The sequence below is a fragment of the Zea mays genome, chromosome 1, assembly GCF_902167145.1.
Source record: "Zea mays cultivar B73 chromosome 1, Zm-B73-REFERENCE-NAM-5.0, whole genome shotgun sequence".
Lineage (NCBI taxonomy): Eukaryota > Viridiplantae > Streptophyta > Magnoliopsida > Poales > Poaceae > Zea > Zea mays.
The window spans coordinates 267137087-267157810 of record NC_050096.1 but is presented as its reverse complement, the minus strand read 5'-3'; the positions used below and the strand labels follow the sequence as shown (position 1 = coordinate 267157810).

The following is a 20724-nucleotide window of genomic DNA, read 5'->3' as shown; positions in this document are numbered from 1 at the left end:
CGTTTGTCATTCTCAGTGATTCGAGCTCCGTTCTAGTGAGAACTTTGAGATAATCTTTTGAGCTCGATTCTTGGCCGTGTGTGTGCGCATTTTGCTGTGGATTTGTGTGTGTTGCTTCCCTCCCTTACTCCGTACTTCTTTGTGAAATTCAATTGTAAGGGCGAGAGACTCCAAGCTGTGGAGATTCCTCGCAAACGAGAAAAGATCAAAGTAAAGAAGAACACCGTGGTATTCAAGTTGATCATTGGATCACTTGAGAGGAGTTGAGTGCAACTCTCGTCCGTTGGGACGCCACAACGTGGAGTAGGCAAGTTTTGTACTTGGCCGAACCACGGGATAAACACCGTGCCATCTCTGTGTTGGATTTCTTGTGGTTATTGTGTTTGGACTCATCTCTAGCCACTTGGCAACTATTGTGCTAACACTTAACAAGTTTTTGTGGCTATAAGTTTAAGTTTTCACAGGATCACCTATTCACCCCCCCTCTAGGTGCTCTCAATTGGTATCGGAGCCGTTCTCTTCAAGGAGGGACTAATCGCCCGAAGAGATGGATCCTAAAGGGAAGGGAATCGTGATCAACGACAAGGAGAAGGAGTCCTTCGTCAACGAGCCAAGGGATGACAAGTCCAACGACTCGGGCTCGGGCCACAGACGCAAAGATGGGAAGAAGAAGAAGAAGACAAGACGCATCAAGGAGATCGTCTACTACGACAGCGATGAGTCTACTTCCTCCCAAAAGGACAACGACCACAACGACTACGAGAAAAAGAAACCGGTCAATTCGAACTTTTCTTTTGACTACTCTCGTATTCCGCATAGTTCAAGTTCACATTTGCTCTCCATTCCACTCGGCAAGCCCCCACACTTTGATGGAGAGGACTACGAATTTTGGAGCCACAAAATGCGTAGTCACCTATTCTCTCTCCATCCTAGTATATGGGAGATTGTAGAAAGTGGAATGCACTTTGATAGTTCGGATAGTCCCATGTTCATTAATGAGCAAATACATAAGAATGCACAAGCTACTACTGTTCTTCTAGCTTCTTTGTGCAGGGATGAATACAACAAAGTGAGCGGCTTGGATAACGCCAAGCAAATATGGGACACCCTCAAGATCTCTCATGAGGGGAACGACGTCACCTTGCTCACCAAGATGGAGTTGGTGGAGGGCGAGCTTGGACGGTTCGCAATGATAAGGGGCGAGGAGCCAACTCAAACATACAACTGGCTCAAGACCCTTATCAACAAAATAAGGAGCTATGGAAGCACGCGATGGACGGACCACGACGTCGTCCGACTGATGCTAAGGTCCTTTACCGTTCTTGATCCTCATTTGGTGAATAATATTCGTGAGAATCCCAGGTACACCAAAATGTCGCCCGAAGAAGTCCTTGGAAAATTCGTAAGTGGGCGAATGATGATCAAGGAGGCAAGGTACGTGGACGACGCCTTGAATGGACCGATCAACGAGCCGCAACCTCTTGCTCTCAAAGCAACAAGAAGCAAGGAGGCGCTACCTAACAAGGTGGCACAAATTGAGGCGGCCGGACTTAATGATGAAGAGATGGCTCTCATCATCAAGAGATTCAAGACGGCGCTCAAGGGTCGCAATGGACAGCCAATCAAGACGAAAGCCAAAGGGAAGCGCTCATGCTTCAAATGCGGTAAGATTGGTCATTTTATTGCTAACTGTCCCGATAATGAAAGTGACCAGGAACTCGGGAGCAAGAGGGAAAAGAAGAAACATTACAAGAAGGCCAAGGGTGAGGCACATATCGGAAAGGAGTGGGATTCGGATTGCTCCTCCTCCGACTCCGACAATGAAGGACTCGCCGCCACCGCCTTCAACAAGTCGTCCCTCTTCCCCAACGAGCATCACACATGCCTCATGGCGAAGGAGAAGAAGGTATGTACTCGAGAAAGTACCACTTATTCTTCTAGTGATGATGATTCTAGTGACGACAATGAAATAGACTATTCTAGTTTATTTAAAGGTCTAGATAGAATTAAAATTGGCAAAATTAATGAGTTAATTGATACCTTGAATGAAAAGGATAGGCTTTTAGAAAAGCAAGAGGATTTGTTATATGATGAACATGATAAATTTGTAGAAGCACAAAAATCTCATGCTTTAGAAGTTAAAAGAAACGAAATGCTTTCTTGTGAATTATCTTCTTGCCATGAGACAATTTCTAGCTTAAGGAGCATTAATGATGACTTGAATGCTAAGATTGCTAGTAAATCTAACTCTTGCGTAGAGAATGTTATAACTTGCACTAGGTGTAAAGATATTAACATTGATGCTTATAGTGAACACCTAGCTTGCATTTCTAAATTAAATGAAGAGGTGGCTAGTCTTAATACCCAACTTGAGACTAGCAAAAGTGATTTTGAGAAACTAAAATTTGCTAGGGATGCCTACACGGTTGGTAGACACCCCTCAATTAAGGATGGACTTGGCTTCAAGAGGGAAGCCAAGAACTTAACAAGCCATAAGGCTCCCATCTCCGCCAAGGAGAAAGGGAAGGCCCCTATGGCTAAAAGTACTAAAAGGAACCATGCCTTTATGTATCATGATAGGAGACAAACTAGAAATGCTTATAGGAGTTATAATGCTTATGATGACTTTAACTCTCATGCCATGTTTGCTTCTAGTTCTTCCTATATGCATGGTAGAAATATGTCTAGGAGAAATGCTATTCATCATGTGCCTAGAAAGAATATTATTCATGCTCCTAGGAAAATAGTGAATGAACCTTCTACAATTTATTGTGCTTTAAATGCTTCCTTTGCTATTTGTAGAAAGGATAGGAAAATAGTTGCTAGGAAGTTAGGGGCAAAATGCAAGGAAGACAAAACTTGCATTTGGGTCCCTAAGGATATTTGCACTAACCTTGTAGGACCCAACATGAGTTGGGTACCTAAGACCCAAGCCTAAATTTGCCTTGCAGGTTTATGCATCCGGGGGTTCAAGCTGGATTATCGACAGCGGATGCACAAACCATATGACGGGGGAGAAGAAGATGTTCACCTCCTACGTCAAGAATAAGGATTCCCAAGATTCAATTATATTCGGTGATGGGAATCAAGGCAAGGTAAAAGGGTTAGGTAAAATTGCAATTTCAAATGAGCACTCTATCTCTAATGTGTTTTTAGTTGAGTCTCTTGGTTATAATTTGCTATCTGTTAGTCAATTATGCAATATGGGATATAACTGTCTATTCACAAATGTAGATGTGTCTGTCTTTAGAAGGTGTGATGGTTCACTAGCATTTAAGGGTGTATTAGACGGCAAACTTTATTTAGTTGATTTTGCAAAAGAGGAGGCCGGTCTAGATGCATGCTTAATTGCTAAGACTGGCATGGGCTGGCTGTGGCATCGCCGCTTAGCACATGTAGGGATGAAGAACCTTCACAAACTTCTAAAGGGGGAACACGTGATAGGTTTGACTAATGTGCATTTCGAAAAAGATAGACCTTGTGCAGCTTGTCAAGCAGGGAAACAGGTGGGAGGCTCTCATCACACCAAAAATGTGATGACAACATCAAGACCCCTGGAGCTGCTACATATGGACCTCTTCGGACCCGTCGCCTATCTAAGCATAGGAGGAAGTAAGTATGGTCTAGTTATTGTTGATGACTTTTCCCGCTTCACTTGGGTATTCTTTTTGCAGGATAAGTCTGAAACCCAAGGGACCCTCAAGCGCTTCCTCAGGAGAGCTCAAAATGAGTTTGAGCTCAAGGTGAAGAAGATAAGGAGCGACAACGGGTCCGAGTTCAAGAACCTTCAAGTGGAGGAGTTCCTTGAGGAGGAAGGGATCAAGCACGAGTTCTCCGCTCCCTACACACCACAGCAAAATGGTGTGGTAGAGAGGAAGAACAGGACACTCATTGATATGGCGAGGACGATGCTTGGAGAATACAAGACCCCCGAGTGTTTTTGGTCGGAAGCCGTGAACACGGCTTGCCACGCCATCAACAGGGTCTACCTTCATCGCCTCCTCAAGAAGACTTCGTATGAGCTACTAACCGGTAACAAACCCAATGTATCTTACTTTCGTGTATTTGGGAGCAAGTGCTACATTCTAGTGAAGAAGGGTAGAAATTCTAAGTTTGCTCCCAAAGCTATAGAAGGGTTTTTGTTAGGTTATGACTCAAATACAAAGGCGTATAGAGTCTTCAACAAATCATCGGGTTTGGTTGAAGTCTCTAGCGACGTTGTATTTGATGAGACTAATGGCTCTCCAAGAGAGCAAGTTGTTGATTGTGATGATGTAGATGAATAAGATGTTCCGACGGCTGCTATACGAACCATGGCGATTGGAGAAGTGCGGCCACAGGAACAAGATGAACGAGATCAACCTTCTTCCTCAACAACGGTGCATCCCCCAACTCAAGACGATGAACAGGTGCATCAAAAGGAGGCGTGTGATCAAGGGGGAGCACAAGATGATCACGTGATGGAGGAAGAAGCGCAACCGGCACCTCCAACCCAAGTTCGAGCGGTGATTCAAAGGGATCATCCTGTCGACCAAATTTTGGGTGACATTAGCAAGGGAGTAACTACTCGATCTCGATTAGTTAATTTCTGTGAGCATTACTCCTTTGTCTCTTCTATTGAGCCTTTCAGGGTAGAGGAGGCCTTGCTAGATCCGGATTGGGTATTGGCCATGCAGGAGGAACTCAACAACTTCAAGCGCAATGAAGTTTGGACACTGGTGCCTCGTCCCAAGCAAAATGTTGTGGGAACCAAGTGGGTGTTCCGCAACAAACAGGATGAGCACGGGGTGGTGACGAGGAACAAGGCTCGACTTGTGGCAAAAGGTTATGCCCAAGTCGCAGGTTTGGACTTTGAGGAGACATTTGCTCCTGTGGCTAGACTAGAATCCATTCGTATCTTGCTAGCATATGCCGCTCACCATTCTTTCAGGTTGTACCAAATGGATGTGAAGAGCGCGTTCCTCAACGGGCCGATCAAGGAGGAGGTGTATGTGGAGCAACCCCCTGGCTTCGAGGATGAACGGTACCCCGACCACGTGTGTAAGCTCTCTAAGGCGCTCTATGGACTTAAGCAAGCCCCAAGAGCATGGTATGAATGCCTTAGAGACTTTCTAATTGTTAATGCTTTCAAGGTTGGGAAAGCCGATCCAACTCTCTTTACTAAGACATGTGATGGTGATTTGTTTGTGTGCCAAATTTATGTCGATGACATAATATTTGGTTCTACTAACCAAAAGTCTTGTGAAGAGTTTAGCAGGGTGATGACGCAGAAATTCGAGATGTCGATGATGGGCGAGTTGAACTACTTCCTTGGGTTCCAAGTAAAGCAACTCAAGGACGGCACCTTCATTTCCCAAACGAAGTACACGCAAGATCTGCTAAAGCGGTTTGGGATGAAGGACGCCAAGCCCGCAAAGACGCCGATGGGAACCGACGGACACACCGACCTCAACAAAGGAGGTAAGTCCGTTGATCAAAAAGCATACCGGTCAATGATAGGGTCTTTACTTTATTTATGTGCTAGTAGACCGGATATTATGCTTAGCGTATGCATGTGTGCTAGATTTCAATCCGATCCTAAGGAGTGTCACTTAGTGGCGGTGAAGCGAATTCTAAGATATTTGGTTGCTACGCCTTGCTTCGGGCTCTGGTATCCAAAAGGGTCTACCTTTGACTTGGTTGGATACTCAGATTCCGACTATGCTGGATGTAAGGTCGATAGGAAGAGTACATTAGGGACGTGCCAATTCTTAGGAAGGTCCCTGGTGTCGTGGAACTCTAAGAAACAAACCTCCGTTGCCCTATCCACCGCTGAGGCCGAGTATGTTGCCGCAGGACAGTGTTGCGCGCAACTACTTTGGATGAGGCAAACCCTCCGGGACTTTGGCTACAATCTGAGCAAAGTCCCACTCCTATGTGATAATGAGAGTGCTATCCGCATGGCGGAAAATCCTGTTGAACACAGCCGCACAAAGCACATAGACATCCGGCATCACTTTTTGAGAGACCACCAGCAAAAGGGAGATATCGAAGTGTTTCATGTTAGCACCGAGAACCAGCTAGCCGATATCTTTACCAAGCCTCTAGATGAGAAGACCTTTTGCAGGCTGCGTAGTGAGCTAAATGTCTTAGATTCGTGGAACTTGGATTGAATTGTAGCATACATGTATTTATGCTCTTGATCATGTTCTTTTTTTTGCATGTTGTTGCTTATTGTGGTGCTCAAGTTGTACAAACACTCCCTGGACCTCACAAGTCCGTTGCAAAGTGATGCACATGTTTAGGGGGAGCTGTGTTATAACTTGACTCTTTGGGACTAACCATGTGTTTGAGTTTGATGCTTTAGTCTCAAAGAAGGTTTGAAAGGGAAAAGGTGGACTTGGACCATGCAAGACTTCCACTGCACTCCGATGAAAAGAGTAACTTTTCCAAGTTCATCTTTTAACTCTTATTGCCTATTTGCTCTTAAATGAAGATTTTGGTGAGGCAATGGGGTTCTAGGGCCAAGATTGATCCCGTTTTGGTGCTTGATGCCAAAGGGGGAGAAAATAAAGGCAAAAGCAATAGATGGATCAGCTACCACTTGAGAATTTTTTGGAAATTTTTGAAAATAGTAGAATAGAGCTTTTGGTTTGTCAAAACTCTTGCATTGTCTCTTTTGTCAAAAGTTGGCCTCTTGTGGGGAGAAATGTTGATTATGGGAAATAGGGGGAGTTTTTGAAATCTTTGATCAATCTCCTTTGGAATGACTTTCTTTATGCTTCAACATGTGTGTTTGACTTAGAGATAGATTTGAGTTTGATTTGCAAAAACAAACCAAGTGGTGGCAAAGGATGATCCGTATATGCCAAAATTGAATCAAAAGAAATTTGAGTTTTATTTGAAGTGATATTGCACTTGTTCTAGTTGCTTTATGTTGTGTTGGCATAAATCACCAAAAAGGGGGAGATTGAAAGGGAAATGTGCCTTTGGGCCATTTCTAAGTATTTTGGTGATTGAGTGCCAACACAAGTGCTTAAATGTGAATTCATGCTTATGGATGGACAAAGTGCAAAACAAGAGCAAAGGTATGTTTCTAAGTCTTAGTACATTGGTTTTGTGTACTAATATACTTGTCTAAGTCTTAGAAACAGAAAGAAGAGGAAAAGAGAAGAGGTGGTTGTGTACAGCCAAAAGGCTGTTTCGGTCTGGGGCACCGGACTGTCCGGTGGTGCACCGGACAGTGTCCGGTGCGCCAGGCTGCCTCGACCGAAGTGGCCGCTCTCGGGAATTCGCCGACGGCGTACGGCTATAATTCACCGGACTGTCCGGTGTGCACCGGACTGTCCGGTGAGCCAACGGTCGGCCAGGCCAACGGTTGGCCGCAGAATCCGCTCACGACACGTGGCCGAGCCAACGGTCGGGAGGGGGCACCGGACTGTCCGGTGTGCACCGGACATGTCCGGTGCGCCAACGGCTCTCTGGCCGCCAACGGTCGGCTTCGCTATTTAAGGAAGGAAATCGGGCACCGGACAGTGTTCGGTGTGCACCGGACTGTCCGGTGCACCCGACGACAGAAGGCAAGAAAGGCCTTCCAGATCTGCTCTCAACGGCTCCTAGATGCCTTGGGGCTATAAAAGGGACCCCTAGGCGCATGGAGGATATAACCAAGCAACCTTAGAGCATTCTTGATCATCCACACTCAGTCTTTGCGCATTCGTTTGTCATTCTCAGTGATTCGAGCTCCGTTCTAGTGAGAACTTTGAGATAATCTTTTGAGCTTGATTCTTGGCCGTGTGTGTGCGCATTTTGCTGTGGATTTGTGTGTGTTGCTTCCCTCCCTTACTCCGTACTTCTTTGTGAAATTCAATTGTAAGGGCGAGAGACTCCAAGCTGTGGAGATTCCTCGCAAACGGGAAAAGATCAAAGTAAAGAAGAACACCGTGGTATTCAAGTTGATCATTGGATCACTTGAGAGGAGTTGAGTGCAACTCTCGTCCGTTGGGACGCCACAACGTGGAGTAGGCAAGTTTTGTACTTGGCCGAACCACGGGATAAACACCGTGCCATCTCTGTGTTGGATTTCTTGTGGTTATTGTGTTTGGACTCATCTCTAGCCACTTGGCAACTATTGTGCTAACACTTAACAAGTTTTTGTGGCTATAAGTTTAAGTTTTCACAGGATCACCTATTCACCCCCCCTCTAGGTGCTCTCAGAAAGAAAGGGGGGAAATGGCGGATGTGTGTAGACTACACTGGTCTGAACAAAGCATGTCCGAAGGTTCCCTACCCTCTGCCTTGCATCGATCAAATCGTGGATTCCACTGCTGGGTGCGAAACCCTGTCCTTCCTCGATGCCTACTCAGGGTATCACCAAATCAGGATGAAAGAGTCCGACCAGCTCGCGACTTCTTTCATCACACCCTTCGGCATGTACTGCTATGTCAGCATGCCGTTCGGCTTGAGGAATGCGGGCGCGACGTACCAGCGGTGCATGAACCATGTGTTCGGCAAACACATTGGCCGCACGGTCGAGGCCTACGTCGATGACATCGTAGTCAAGACGAGGAAAGCCTCCGACCTACTTTCCGACCTTGAAGTGACATTCCGATGTCTCAAGGCGAAAGGCGTCAAGCTCAATCCCGAAAAGTGTGTCTTCGGGGTACCCCGAGGCATGCTCTTGGGGTTCATCGTCTCCGAGCGGGGCATCGAAGCCAACCCGGAGAAGATCGCAACCATCACCAGCATGGGGCCCATCAAGGACTTGAAAGGCGTACAGAGGGTCATGGGATGTCTCGCGGCTCTGAGCCGCTTCATCTCACGCCTCGGCGAAAGAGGTCTACCTCTGTACCGCCTCTTAAGGAAGGTCGAGTGCTTCACTTGGACCCCTGAGGCCGAGGAAGCCCTCGGGAACCTGAAGGCGCTCCTCACGAAGGCGCCTATCTTGGTGCTCCCAGCTGTTGGAGAAGCCCTCTTGGTCTACGTCGCCGCGACCACTCAGGTGGTTAGCGCCGCGATTGTGGTCGAGAGGCAAGAAGAGGGGCATGCATTGCCCGTTCAGAGGCCAGTCTACTTCGTCAGCGAGGTACTGTCCGAAACCAAGATCCGCTACCCACAAGTTCAGAAGCTGCTGTACGCGGTGATCCTGACACGACGGAAGTTGCGACACTACTTCGAGTCTCATCCGGTAACTATGGTGTCATCCTTCCCCCTGGGGGAGATCATCCATTGCCGAGAGGCCTCAGGTAGGATTGCAAAGTGGGCGGTGGAAATCATGGGCGAAACAATCTCGTTTGCCCCTCGGAAGGCCATCAAATCCCAGGTCTTGGCGGACTTCGTGGCTGAATGGGTCGACACCCAGCTACCAACAGCTCCGATCCAACTGAAGCTCTGGACCTTGTTCTTTGACGGGTCGCTGATGAAGACAGGAGCCGGCGCAGGCCTACTCTTCATCTCGCCCCTCGGGAAGCACCTACGCTACGTGCTATGCCTCCATTTCCCGGCGTCCAACAATGTAGCTGAGTACGAGGCTCTGGTCAACGGGTTGCGGATTGCTGTCGAGCTAGGGGTCCGACGCCTCGATGCTTGCGGTGACTCGCAGCTCGTCATCGACCAAGTCATGAAGAACTCCCACTGCCGCGACCCGAAGATGGAGGCCTACTGCGATGAGGTTCGGTGCCTGGAAGACAAGTTCTACGGGCTCGAGCTCAACCACATCGCTCGGCGCTACAACGAGACTGCGGACGAGCTGGCTAAAATAGCCTCGGGGCGAACGACGGTTCCCCCGGACGTCTTCTCCCGAGATCTGCATCAACCCTCCGTCAAGATCGACGACGTGCCCGAGCCTGAGGCACCCTCGGCCCAGCCCGAGGTACCCTCGGCACAGTCCGAGGCACCCTCGGCTCGGTCCGAGGCACCCTCAGTTCGGCCCGAGGTACCCTCGGCCCCCGAGGGCGAGACGCTGCACGTCGAGGGGGAGCAATGCGGGGTCACGCCTGATCAAAACTGGCAGACCCCGTACCTGCGATATCTCCACCGAGGAGAGCTACCCCTCGACCGAGCCGAAGCTCGGCGGTTGGCGCGGCGCGCCAAGTCGTTCGTCTTGCTGGGAGAAGGGAAGGAGCTCTACCACCGCAGCCCTTCAGGCATCCTCCAGCGATGCATCTCCACCACCGAAGGTCAGGAACTCCTCCGAGAAATACACTCGGGGGCTTGCGGCCACCACGCAGCACCTCGGGCCCTTGTAGGAAATGCTTTCCGACAAGGTTTCTACTGGCCAACGGCGGTGGCCGACGCCACTAGAATTGTCCGCGCCTGCGAAGGGTGTCAGTTCTACGCAAGGCAGACCCACCTGCCCGCTCAGGCTCTGCAGACGATACCCATCACCTGGCCTTTTGCCGTGTGGGGTCTGGACCTCGTCGGCCCCTTGGAGAAGGCACCCAGGGGCTACACGCACCTGTTGGTCGCCATCGACAAATTCTCCAAGTGGATCGAGGTCCGACCCCTAAACAACATCAGGTCCGAGCAGGCGGTGGCGTTCTTCACCAATATCATCCATCGTTTCGGGGTCCCGAACTCCATCATCTCCGACAACGGCACCCAGTTCACCAGCAGAAAGTTCCTGGACTTCTGCGAAGATCTCCACATCCGGGTGGACTGGGCTGCCGTGGCTCATCCCATGACGAATGGGCAAGTAGAGCGTGCCAACGACATGATTCTACAAGGACTCAAGCCTCGGATTTACAACGACCTCAACAAGTTCGGCAAGCGATGGATGAAGGAACTCCCCTCGGTGGTCTGGAGCCTGAGGACAACATCGAGCCGAGCCACGGGCTTCACGCCGTTCTTTCTAGTCTATGGGGCCGAGGCCATCTTGCCCACAGACCTGGAATACGGTTCCCCGAGGACGAGGGCCTATGCCGACCAAAGCAACCAAGCTAATCGAGAAGACTCGCTGGACCAGCTGGAAGAGGCTCGGGACAAGGCCTTACTACACTCGGCGCGGTACCAGCAGTCCATGCGACGCTACCACGCCCGAGGGGTCCGATCCCGAGACCTCCAGGTGGGCGACCTGGTGCTTCGGCTGCGACAAGACGCCCGAGGTCGACACAAGCTCACGCCCCCCTGGGAGGGGCCGTTCGTCATCGCCAAAGTTCTGAAGCCCGGAACGTACAAGCTGGCCAACAGTCAAGGCGAGGTCTACAGCAACGCTTAGAACATCCAACAGCTACGTCGCTTCTACCCTTAAGATGTTTTCAAGTTGTTCATATACCTCGCTCCCACGCAAAGTTTAGTCATCAAGGAAGGGTCAGCCTTGCCTCGGCAAAGCCCGACCCTCCCTCGGGGGCTAAAAGGGGGGAACCCCCTCTGCGTCGAAATTTTCCTCGAAAAAATATCTTTTCCGCTAGAATGTCTTTCATGCTTTTCAACTACTTCGAAAGTGGATCCTGAAAACGACGGAGTACACGTAAGCAGCCAAGGCTTATCGAGCCGAGGGACTCCTACTCCTCCGGGATACGGACACCTCACTCATCACCTTCTGCGATAAGTAACTCACGTTTGGATAAGTGATTCCACGGACCGAACAAGTCTTCACGTTCGGAAGCCCTTCTGCCGGAGCGATTCTTCGAGCCTTCTCGACTGCGTCGATGACAGAACCCCATGGACGGGAAAGAGTGCGCGTAAGCGGCAAGGCCGACCGAGCCGAGGGACTCCTACGCCTCCAGGATACGGATACCTCACTCATCACCTTCCGTGAGAAGCAACTCTCGCTCGCACAAACAATTCTGTTACCGACAAGAAGGTCTAGATACTCAAAACAAGAGGAAAGGAGACGCGGCTTTACAACACGGCAAGGGTGTGTTTTGGCCTCGGCGGCCGTAGAAAACACACGCTACAAGATAATCCGATCCTGTAGGCTCGGATCTTGACGACTAAAGGGAGCAGCAGCACCCTCGGCGTCGACAACACCTTCGGCGAGGTACGACCTAGCCTCGGACGGCGACGCGGTCCAAGGGTCTCCGCTCTAAAGGACAACGTCATCACCAAGCCCGGGCCATCGCCGCCAGGGTCTTCTCCGAGAATCCGGCCCGAGCAGGTGGCTCGGGCGGTCACCCCGGGGCCTCGGCCAGCCGTCCCCCAAGGACATCAGCCCGGCCCGAGGCCTCGGCAGATCAATTCCAGCGTCGGTCCTGCTAACGGACGACCCGGCCAGGCTCCGGCCGACCAGGTCTTCTTTTTGAGCCAACTCTACCTCTGTTCGCGCTGACACCGCTACCCCTGGCCTCGGCTCATCGAAGAGCGGCCGAGGGGTTCCTCTAACTAAGCAAGGGAAGCCTCAGACAACAAGGCTGACCGAGCCGAGGGACTCCTACGCCTCCGGGATACGGATACCTCACTCGTCACCTTTACACGGGGCGACTCACGCTTGGTGAAGCGGTTCAGACAACCAACAGGCGAGTCTTAGTGCTCGAAAAGGAGGAAAAAACACGACTCCGTGCCGAAATTACAGACATGTTCAGGCCTCGACAGCCACAATGAACAAAAACACTGGCATTCGAAGTGCCATTACAAACGGAACTCCGGTTCCACCTCCGCGGGTATGAACAACCCCACTCGATGGGGGGCCTGCGGAGCAACAGAAGACCGACGGGCGGCTCGCCGTCGCCCGCTCCGGCAGCAACGACAACGACCCCCGCTCCGGGTGGCCGAACTGCAGCAGCGAGGGCCTCAGGGCGGATGCTGCTGCAATCTTGCCCTCGCCCACGCCGACACTCGAGGGGCGAGGACAAGCACAAAGAGTCGGGGGCCCGAAGCGCGGATGGTGGCGGTGATCCCGTCGGCAACGGGGAATTCTCGAGCCACCTCCACCTCGGCACCGACGACAGGGGCCGTCAGCCCTCCGGCAGATCCCCACTCAGATCCTCCCGGATGAGTGGGGCACCGACCTCCGCGCGGAGGCGCCGTACCGGTGCAAAGGCAGGACCGCCCCAGAACAAGAACGCAGCCCTGGCAGCGCGTGATATCTTGGACGGTCCTCCCGTGCACACGGCGCGGCAGCCGCCTTCCGGCAGGAGGGGGCACCGGGAGCTAAGCCGACGAGCCCGACGCGCTGAGGCTGACGACGCCCGCCGTCGACCGGCCCCGCGTTGTCGAAGTCCGACCCGCCCGCAGGGCCAGTGAGCGCCCTCTCCCTCGAACGCCGAAGGAGAGGCCGACCCACGAACCCGCGCGGGAGGTAGAGCTCCGGCTCAGCCCGGCCTCCACCCCAGCGAGGATGATGAACATCCTTGAAGCTGAGGGTGGGACCAAGATCGCAGCCCGGCTTGCTTCTCCCCACCCAGGGGCTGGTGGTCACCATCTTGGGTGACCGCCGGCGGAGGGGTGCAACCGGGCTGCGTGATGAAAATCCTTGAAGCCGAACGATGGCTGAAAGGTACCAACTCCCGCGGAGTTGCGTTCCTCCAACGATGAGGCGGAAAGACGGCGGGTATCCCCCATCTGGGGGCTTGGAAGGTGGAAAGACACGATGCATAGGGGAGCGCGAAGACATGGTCGCCTTCCAAGAGGGTCACCCTCCTTTTAAAGGCGACTCTCCCTACTTGCGTCCCCAGCCGTCGTGGGCTGAGTCTTCTCCAACACGCTCCAAGGTCCTCCCCTACGGCGCGAGGGCTGGGTCCCACACGTCATGCAAGCCGGCCCAGAGCAGAAGAAGCCAAACCGCCGTGCGCGATGCATGCAACCGCCCAGCGGTTACAAGCGGCTCTCCACTTTTGCCCAGACCAGCAGGCGAAAGGGCGGGCAGCCATGCAGGCGGCATGTAACCGCGCCAAGTAGGCGCACTTCTCCGACTCCCAACACGCCCAGCATGGAGGCCCAGGCCCATGCGTCATGCAACCGGCGCGCCGAATGTTTCGTGCATGCAACTGCACCGCCACTTGCGCCACCACTGCGCCTCCTCGACTGCGGAACCAATACCGCGACTCGAGGCGACCCAGCGCACGACCCAGCAGCGCCAGCCTGGCGCGACGGTCAATGCGGCCAAAAATGGGCCGGCAGTAATGGCGGTGGCAGGCGGGCAGGAGCAGCGGTCGCGTCGTCAGCCAAGCTTACGTCCCATCCGGGGGCAGCGAGAGAACCCTCCCTCACGATGTGAAGACAACGCGCCCGTGTTCCACTCCTCGAACGGCTCGCGCACGCGCAACGGCCGCCCCGCGAACCACTCGCCCCGTCGCATTAACTCCGCGGCGGGACAGGCGGCGCCTCTGGCAGGAGAAGCGAGCGACGCTTCGCCTTCGCCATAATGACCGCGTCAAAAAAAAAGGTACGCCGCGTCGTTCGATTTCGTATCCTTTTCCTTTTTTCCTCTTTCTCTCTCTTGCAACAGGGACCGGGAAAGGGGGATACCCCGAAAAGGATCCTTCCCTGTGAAGGAACCAGGCTCCGAGCCTCCCTACTGATCAGAGGTTCGAAGGCTGGCCCCTCGGAAGGGTTCAACACCCGCCTCAGAGCACGTGGGCTCCACACCCACTACTGGTCAGAGGTTCGAAGGCCGGCCCCTCGGAAGGGTTCAACGGCCGCTTCAGGCTACTCGGGCTCGGCGCCCACTACTGATCAGGGGTTCGAAGGCTGGCCCCCGAAGGGTTCACAGCCGCCTCAGACACAGAGCGAGGGATGACCATGGGTACATTTGATACATAACCAAGGCTCGGGCTGCGCTTCCGAGGTACCCTAGGACATTTCCGAGACCAGCGGGAACGATCTTGTAACGGAGTCCCATCAGAGGGAGTCATCGAGCCCTCGGACCCCGTCGCCAGGGGACCGGGTCCGGCAGATCACCCGCAGGTACTTTTGGGCGCGCCTCTGGGCCTCTAGCCGACCCCTAACGAATGGGGCACGGACGTCCGCTCGGATCACCCGCCTGCAGCTCACCGGAGACACCATGTTCGGCGCCCACCGAGGGAAACATGGCGCTCTCCCCCCTCCTCCTTGCGGAAAGGCGACACATGGGCGTATGTAAAAAAGTCAAGTCTGTCCCTGATCGCCCTCTCGCCCTGTGCAGAGGCTCGGGGGCTGCTCTCGCAAACCCGGCTCCGGCCAAACCGTTGACAGCGTCAACATACCAGCCCGAGAACTTGGGACCCGACCGTACACCCGGGCTACGGCCAGCTCGCATGAGGGAACGACCAGACCAGCCGAAGCATTGCGCGAGGCATTAAGACCTCGGAGGAGTCAAACCACTCCTCCGAGGCCTCAGGGGCTACACCCGGCGGGTGCGCTCGCGCGCACCCACCGGAACAAAACGCAACCGAGAAAGGCTGGTCCCCTTGCAAAAAAGTGCGACGAAAGCCTCCAAGCGAGTGCTAACACTCCCTTCGAGGCTCGGGGGCTACTGTCGGGGACCATAATTAGGGGTACCCTCAAGGCTCCTAATTCTCAGCTGGTAACCCCCATCAGCATAAAGCTGCAAAGGCCTGATGGGTGCGATCAAGTCAGGGATCAGTCCATTCGAGGGACTCGATCACGCCTCGCCCGAGCCTAGCCTCGGACAAGGGCAGCCGACCCTGGGGGATCTCCGCCTCGCCCGAGGCCCCCCTCCAGCGGCGAACATATTTCCGGCTCGCCCGAGGCCCTGTCTTCGCCAGGAAGCAACCCTGACCGAATCGCCGCACCGACCGACCAAATCGCAGGAGCATTTAATGCAAAGGTGGCCTGACACCTTTATCCTGACGCGCGCCCCTCAGCCGACAGAGCCGAAGTGACCGCCGTCACTTTGCCGCTCCACTGACCGGTCTAACAGAAAGACAGCGCCGCCTGCGCCGCTCCGACTGCGGTGCCGCTTGACAGAGTGAGGCTGACAGGCAGTCAGGCCCGGCCGCAGGCACCATAGGAAGCTCCGCTTCGCCCGACCCAGGGCACGGACTCGGGCTAAGCCCCGAAAGACGGTGAACTCCGCTCCGCCCGACCCAGGGCACGGACTCGGGCTAAGCCCCGGAAGACGGCGAACTCCGTTCCGCCCGACCCAGGGCTCGGACTCGGGCTAAGCCCCGGAAGACGGCGAACTCCGCTCCGCCCGACCCAGGGCTCGGACTCGGGCTAAGCCCCGGAAGACGGCGAACTCCGCTCCGCCCGACCCAGGGCTCGGACTCGGGCTAAGCCCCGGAAGACGGCGAACTCCGTTCCGCCCGACCCAGGGCTCGGACTTGGGCTCAGCCCCAGAAGACGATGAATTCCGCTCTGCCCGACCCAGGGCTCGGACTTGGGCTCAGCCCCAGAAGACGACGAACTCCGCTTCGCCCGACCCCAGGACTCGAACTCCGCCCTGGCCTCAGCCAACGGCCTCCGCCTCGCCCGACCTAGGGGCTCAGACTCGACCTCGGCCACGGAAGACGGACTCGACCTCGACCTCGGAGGAGCCTCCACATCGCCCAACCTAGGGCGCGGGCCGACCACGTCAACGGGAGGCGCCATCATTACCCTACTCCAAGCTGACTCAGGCTACGAGGAACAAGACCGGCGTCCCATCTGGCTCGCTCCGCCAGATAGGCGATGATGGCACCCCGCACGCTCCCTGACGATGGCGGCTCTTGGCCCCCTTACAGAAGCAAGAGGACGTCAGCAAGGACTTGACAGCCCCGACAGCTGTCCCTCCGCTAGGCTCCAGCGCTCCTCCGACGGTCACGACATCACACAAACCGGGCGCCAAAATCTCTCCGGCCGCCACGATGACGTGTACTTAGGGCGCTAGCTCTCCCCCGCTAGACACGTAGCACTCTGCTACACCCCCATTGTACACCTGGATCCTCTCCTTACGCCTATAAAAGGAAGGACCAGGGCCCTCTTAGAGAAGGTTGGCCGCACGGGGACGAGGACGAGACAGGCGCTCGCGCAAGGCCGCTCGCTCCCTCTCCCGTGTGGACGCTTGTAACCCCCTACTGCAAGCGCACCCGACCTGGGCGCGGGACGAACACGAAGGCCGCGGGATTTCTACCTCTCTCTCGCCCATCTCCGGCCACCTCACTTCCCCCTTCGCGCTCGGCCTCGCACCGACCCATCTGGGCTGAGGCACGCAGCGACATTTCACTCGTCGGTTTAGGGACCCCCCGGTCTCGAAACGCCGACAAAATTAGTAGCTAACACTATCTTTACTACATTCAAATTAAACACCCTTTAAGTACACAAATGTGCGCAGAGGAAGCATTATAAATACTTTTTTTTGACATGTGGAGCACCAAATCAGCTTCGTCACTCATTAGAAACTATCAGCATAAAATTGTCTAAGGTCTTAGATTTTTTTATGGGATTAGCTTGAGACATTGTACAGTCTAAATATCCACATCCAAAGTTGCAAGAAGCAAGGTTTTGGTCTCATTTCCAAGATTACATTAGTGCAATCGATGGCACACATATACCGGCCACTGTACCAGCAAGTGAACAACCAAATTATATCATGGTTATCAATCTCAAAAATGTCATGGCAGTTTATGACTTTGATATAAGGTTTACATTTGTTGTCGTCGATTGACCTAGATCAGTACATGACACTATAGGAACAATCTCCCTATCTTCCTAAAGCTAAGAAAATTGTTTGTGCATTCTAATATATCTAGAAACTAGTTGTGCAATGTAATATATCTAAAAACTAGTTGTGCAATGTAATAAAACCTGAAACATCTTATTTTTAGGAAATTATTATCTTGTAGACTCGGGGTATCCTAACATAGAATGATTTCTAGCATCTTATTATAAGGAACAAATGTATCATGTTTCTGAATGGCGGCATCACAGCCCGGTGGAATCAAAGGAGGTGTTCAATCAAGCTTATTCATCTCTAAGAAATGTGATTAAGCAGTCATTCGGAGCGCTATTCTTTTAAACTTGTCTCGCTACCCTGTTGAGAATCAGTCAAGCCCTACACAACTTTATTAGAGAGCGTGATTTAGATGATTCACATTTTGTATGACATACACAAGATACTACCACATCTGGAAGCCAACCTAGCTGGGATAGGTGAAGCTAAGGTAGCGCTTGAAGAGATGAAACTGATATGGTCACTTTGTCGATCTGATACTATCGCTGCCGCTATGTGGCATGAGTAAATATTATACAAATTACTAATTGTTGAACTGTAATCATGTTACATTTATGACTAAATCTTATTGTAACAAAAAATTGTCAATATTATAAAGTATTAAAGAATAAGGTTAAGAAAGCATTGAAAATGAGCTATTATCAGCCTCAGGAGCATCCATATTATTTTATAGATCTTATTTTATAGACCAGACAAAGAATTTATGAATAAAAATAATTAGGATTGTCAAACATCTTAGGTGTCATTTGGTTTCTGAAATGTAACGTAAATGGTAATGATAACGATTTACATTTGAATACCGACGATAACAAATTTGAATAAGGCGGTATTAATTTGTAGTGTGATATCGGTTACGGTTGGACTTAAACAAACATAATTTAACGTTATCGATTACTCATTACATTATCAATATGTAAATCAAACCGTACCTTAGATTTTCTAGACAACATTCAGAAAATTTCGCTTCTCAGCTAAGCGAGTTTCAGAACAGTGGAAACAAGCAGCACTTTGCTTGTACAGCTCGTCACGGGTGGGGTGGTGGGGTGACTCCTGGGCCCTGGCATTCGGCGCGGTGCGGTTTCTGGCGCTTTCCACGCTCTGTTGGCTCCTGGTCGGTAGCGATGGTGCTACAATATAAAAAGTGGTAGGCTGTGTTCACTGTTCACTGCTTCCCGTAGTCCTTTGTCGCGAGCTGCTGTGCTGTGTCCTGTGTGCCCGCACCATCGCCTGAGGCCTGAGGGTGCGTGCTGCAGGTATTTATTGGACGCTTCCCGGATCAAAGCAATGTCGAGTGGCGACAGTCGGCGGTGGGCGCGCATGCAGTGGGTGGCGACGCGACCGAGTGCGGTGGTGGTACGGCGAGCGAGCGAGCGACACGAGCTGAGTGAGTGCCCTGCAAGCCCAAGCTCGTGACAGAGATAGGACTTCAGCTCGACTCGCGCGGTCGCCTTGCCTGCTGCACACGAGCCGTCGCCAACTCGATCCTCACCGGTGACCCCTACCGCAGCTCATATCATCCTGTTCTTGCTCTTCATCTTACTGTTAATTTCCTGCCAATTTAATCCCACCGGCCATCGTTCTCCTGAACCAAAGCCATGGCGCAAGCTGCTTCCGGCTCCAGCAAGATCGACACCAAAGCTCCCACCTCAGCCGACGAGGCCGCTCAACCCAAGAGCTACGGCGACCTGGTATCCACTCTCCCGGCTAGAGGCGGGTGGGTATCGCTCGTGCAGTACCAGAACTACTGGCTGAACCCCGGCAGGCTCCAGAACATCATCCCCGTGAAAGAGCTCTACAAGCCTCGCGCCGACGACATCGTCCTCGCCACCTACCTGAAATGCGGGACCACGTGGCTGAAGGCGCTGGCCTTCGCCATCACGACCCGCGGCCGCCACCACCAGGCCTTCGCCGCCGCCGACCACCCCCTGCTCACCGTGCACCCGCAGGAGGCCGTGCCGCACCTGGAGGTGCACACGCCAGGGCAGGGCCTGGCAGACATCGAGAGGCTGCCGTCGCCGAGGCTGCTCGGGACGCACCTGCCCCTCTCCCTGCTCCCGCCGGCCGTGGCCACCTCCGGCTGCCGCGTCGTGTACCTGTGCCGGCAGCCCAAGGACGTGTTCGTCTCGCTCTGGCACTTCGTGAAGGGCATGCGCGGGGGCAGGTCCCCCGTGGAGCTGGACGCCGCGCTGGCCATGTTCTGCGAGGGGGTCTCGCCTTTCGGGCCCGTCTGGGAGCACTACCTCGAGTACTGGAAGGAGAGCCTGGCGAGGCCTGAGCGGGTCCTTTTCCTCAGGTACGAGGAGATGGTGGCGGACCCGGTGCGTGCCGTGAGGACGCTCGCCGGCTTCTTCGCCGTCCCGTTCACCGACGAGGAAGAGGGGCGAGGGGTCCCGGAGGAGATTGTGAGGCTGTGCAGCTTCGAGATGCTGAGCGGCTTGGAAAGCAATCGGACCGGAGATCTTGATTGCGGAGACAACACGGTGATCGGAAAATCTACCTTCTTCAGGAAGGGCAAGGTTGGGGACTGGGAGAACCACTTGACAAAAGAGATGGGCAAGAAGGTCGACGCCGTTTTCGAAGACAAGCTCCAGGGATCTGGTCTCGTGTTTTGAATTTTGATTACTATCCATGCATGGCTTTTGTTTGTGTGATGCTGTTTGTCCAGAATAACTAATCGTTTGCGCATGTTGCAGTATTTACGTAACGGGATCTTTCTATGCTCAAAAGACAAAGATCAAGGGATCTAGCCAGCCCTATATTTTGATTAGCCGTGTCTTTCGATTGTGTGATGATGTTTGTCAAGAATAATCTTTGTGTAGTATTTATGTAATGGGATCTTTCTACTCGAAAAAATTACTCTATAACTACGCTTTTATATATGTTACTTTTACCATAAGAAATATGGCGATCCATGGTTATGATAAGTTGTTCGTTTTATATTAAAGTCAGTTATTTAAATTAGCTGTAATTTATAGAGAGAAAACGGAGGTCACATTATTACGAGAAATCATCGTGAAATGATGTAACTTGTGATCGTACTCTCCGGCTCTCCCTCCCTGCCGGAAAAAAATTGGTTGCTGCCTGGCGGTAAACCAGCCTGTTTGCAGCCCCTCATAAAAAAGAGAATATGTCTCACCTGCAGACTAATAACACAA

General features: G+C 52.8%; 1 protein-coding gene across 2 annotated transcripts; it reads left to right on the top strand.

Annotated features, from left to right (window-relative positions):
* The first annotated feature begins 18733 nt into the window (after positions 1-18733).
* Positions 18734-20465, top strand: LOC100284251 (flavonol 4-sulfotransferase). 2 transcript variants are annotated; one of them, XM_008680183.4, is made up of 2 exons: positions 18734-19060; positions 19163-20465. In XM_008680183.4, the coding sequence occupies exon 2, from the start codon at positions 19165-19167 to the stop codon at positions 20179-20181; it is 1017 nt and encodes a 338-aa protein (XP_008678405.1). In that variant the 5' UTR covers positions 18734-19060; positions 19163-19164; the 3' UTR covers positions 20182-20465. The 2 variants fall into 2 exon arrangements, with proteins under 2 accessions (XP_008678405.1, NP_001150618.1); NM_001157146.1 differs by having other exon boundaries at positions 18734-20264.
* The last annotated feature ends 259 nt before the right edge of the window (positions 20466-20724 follow it).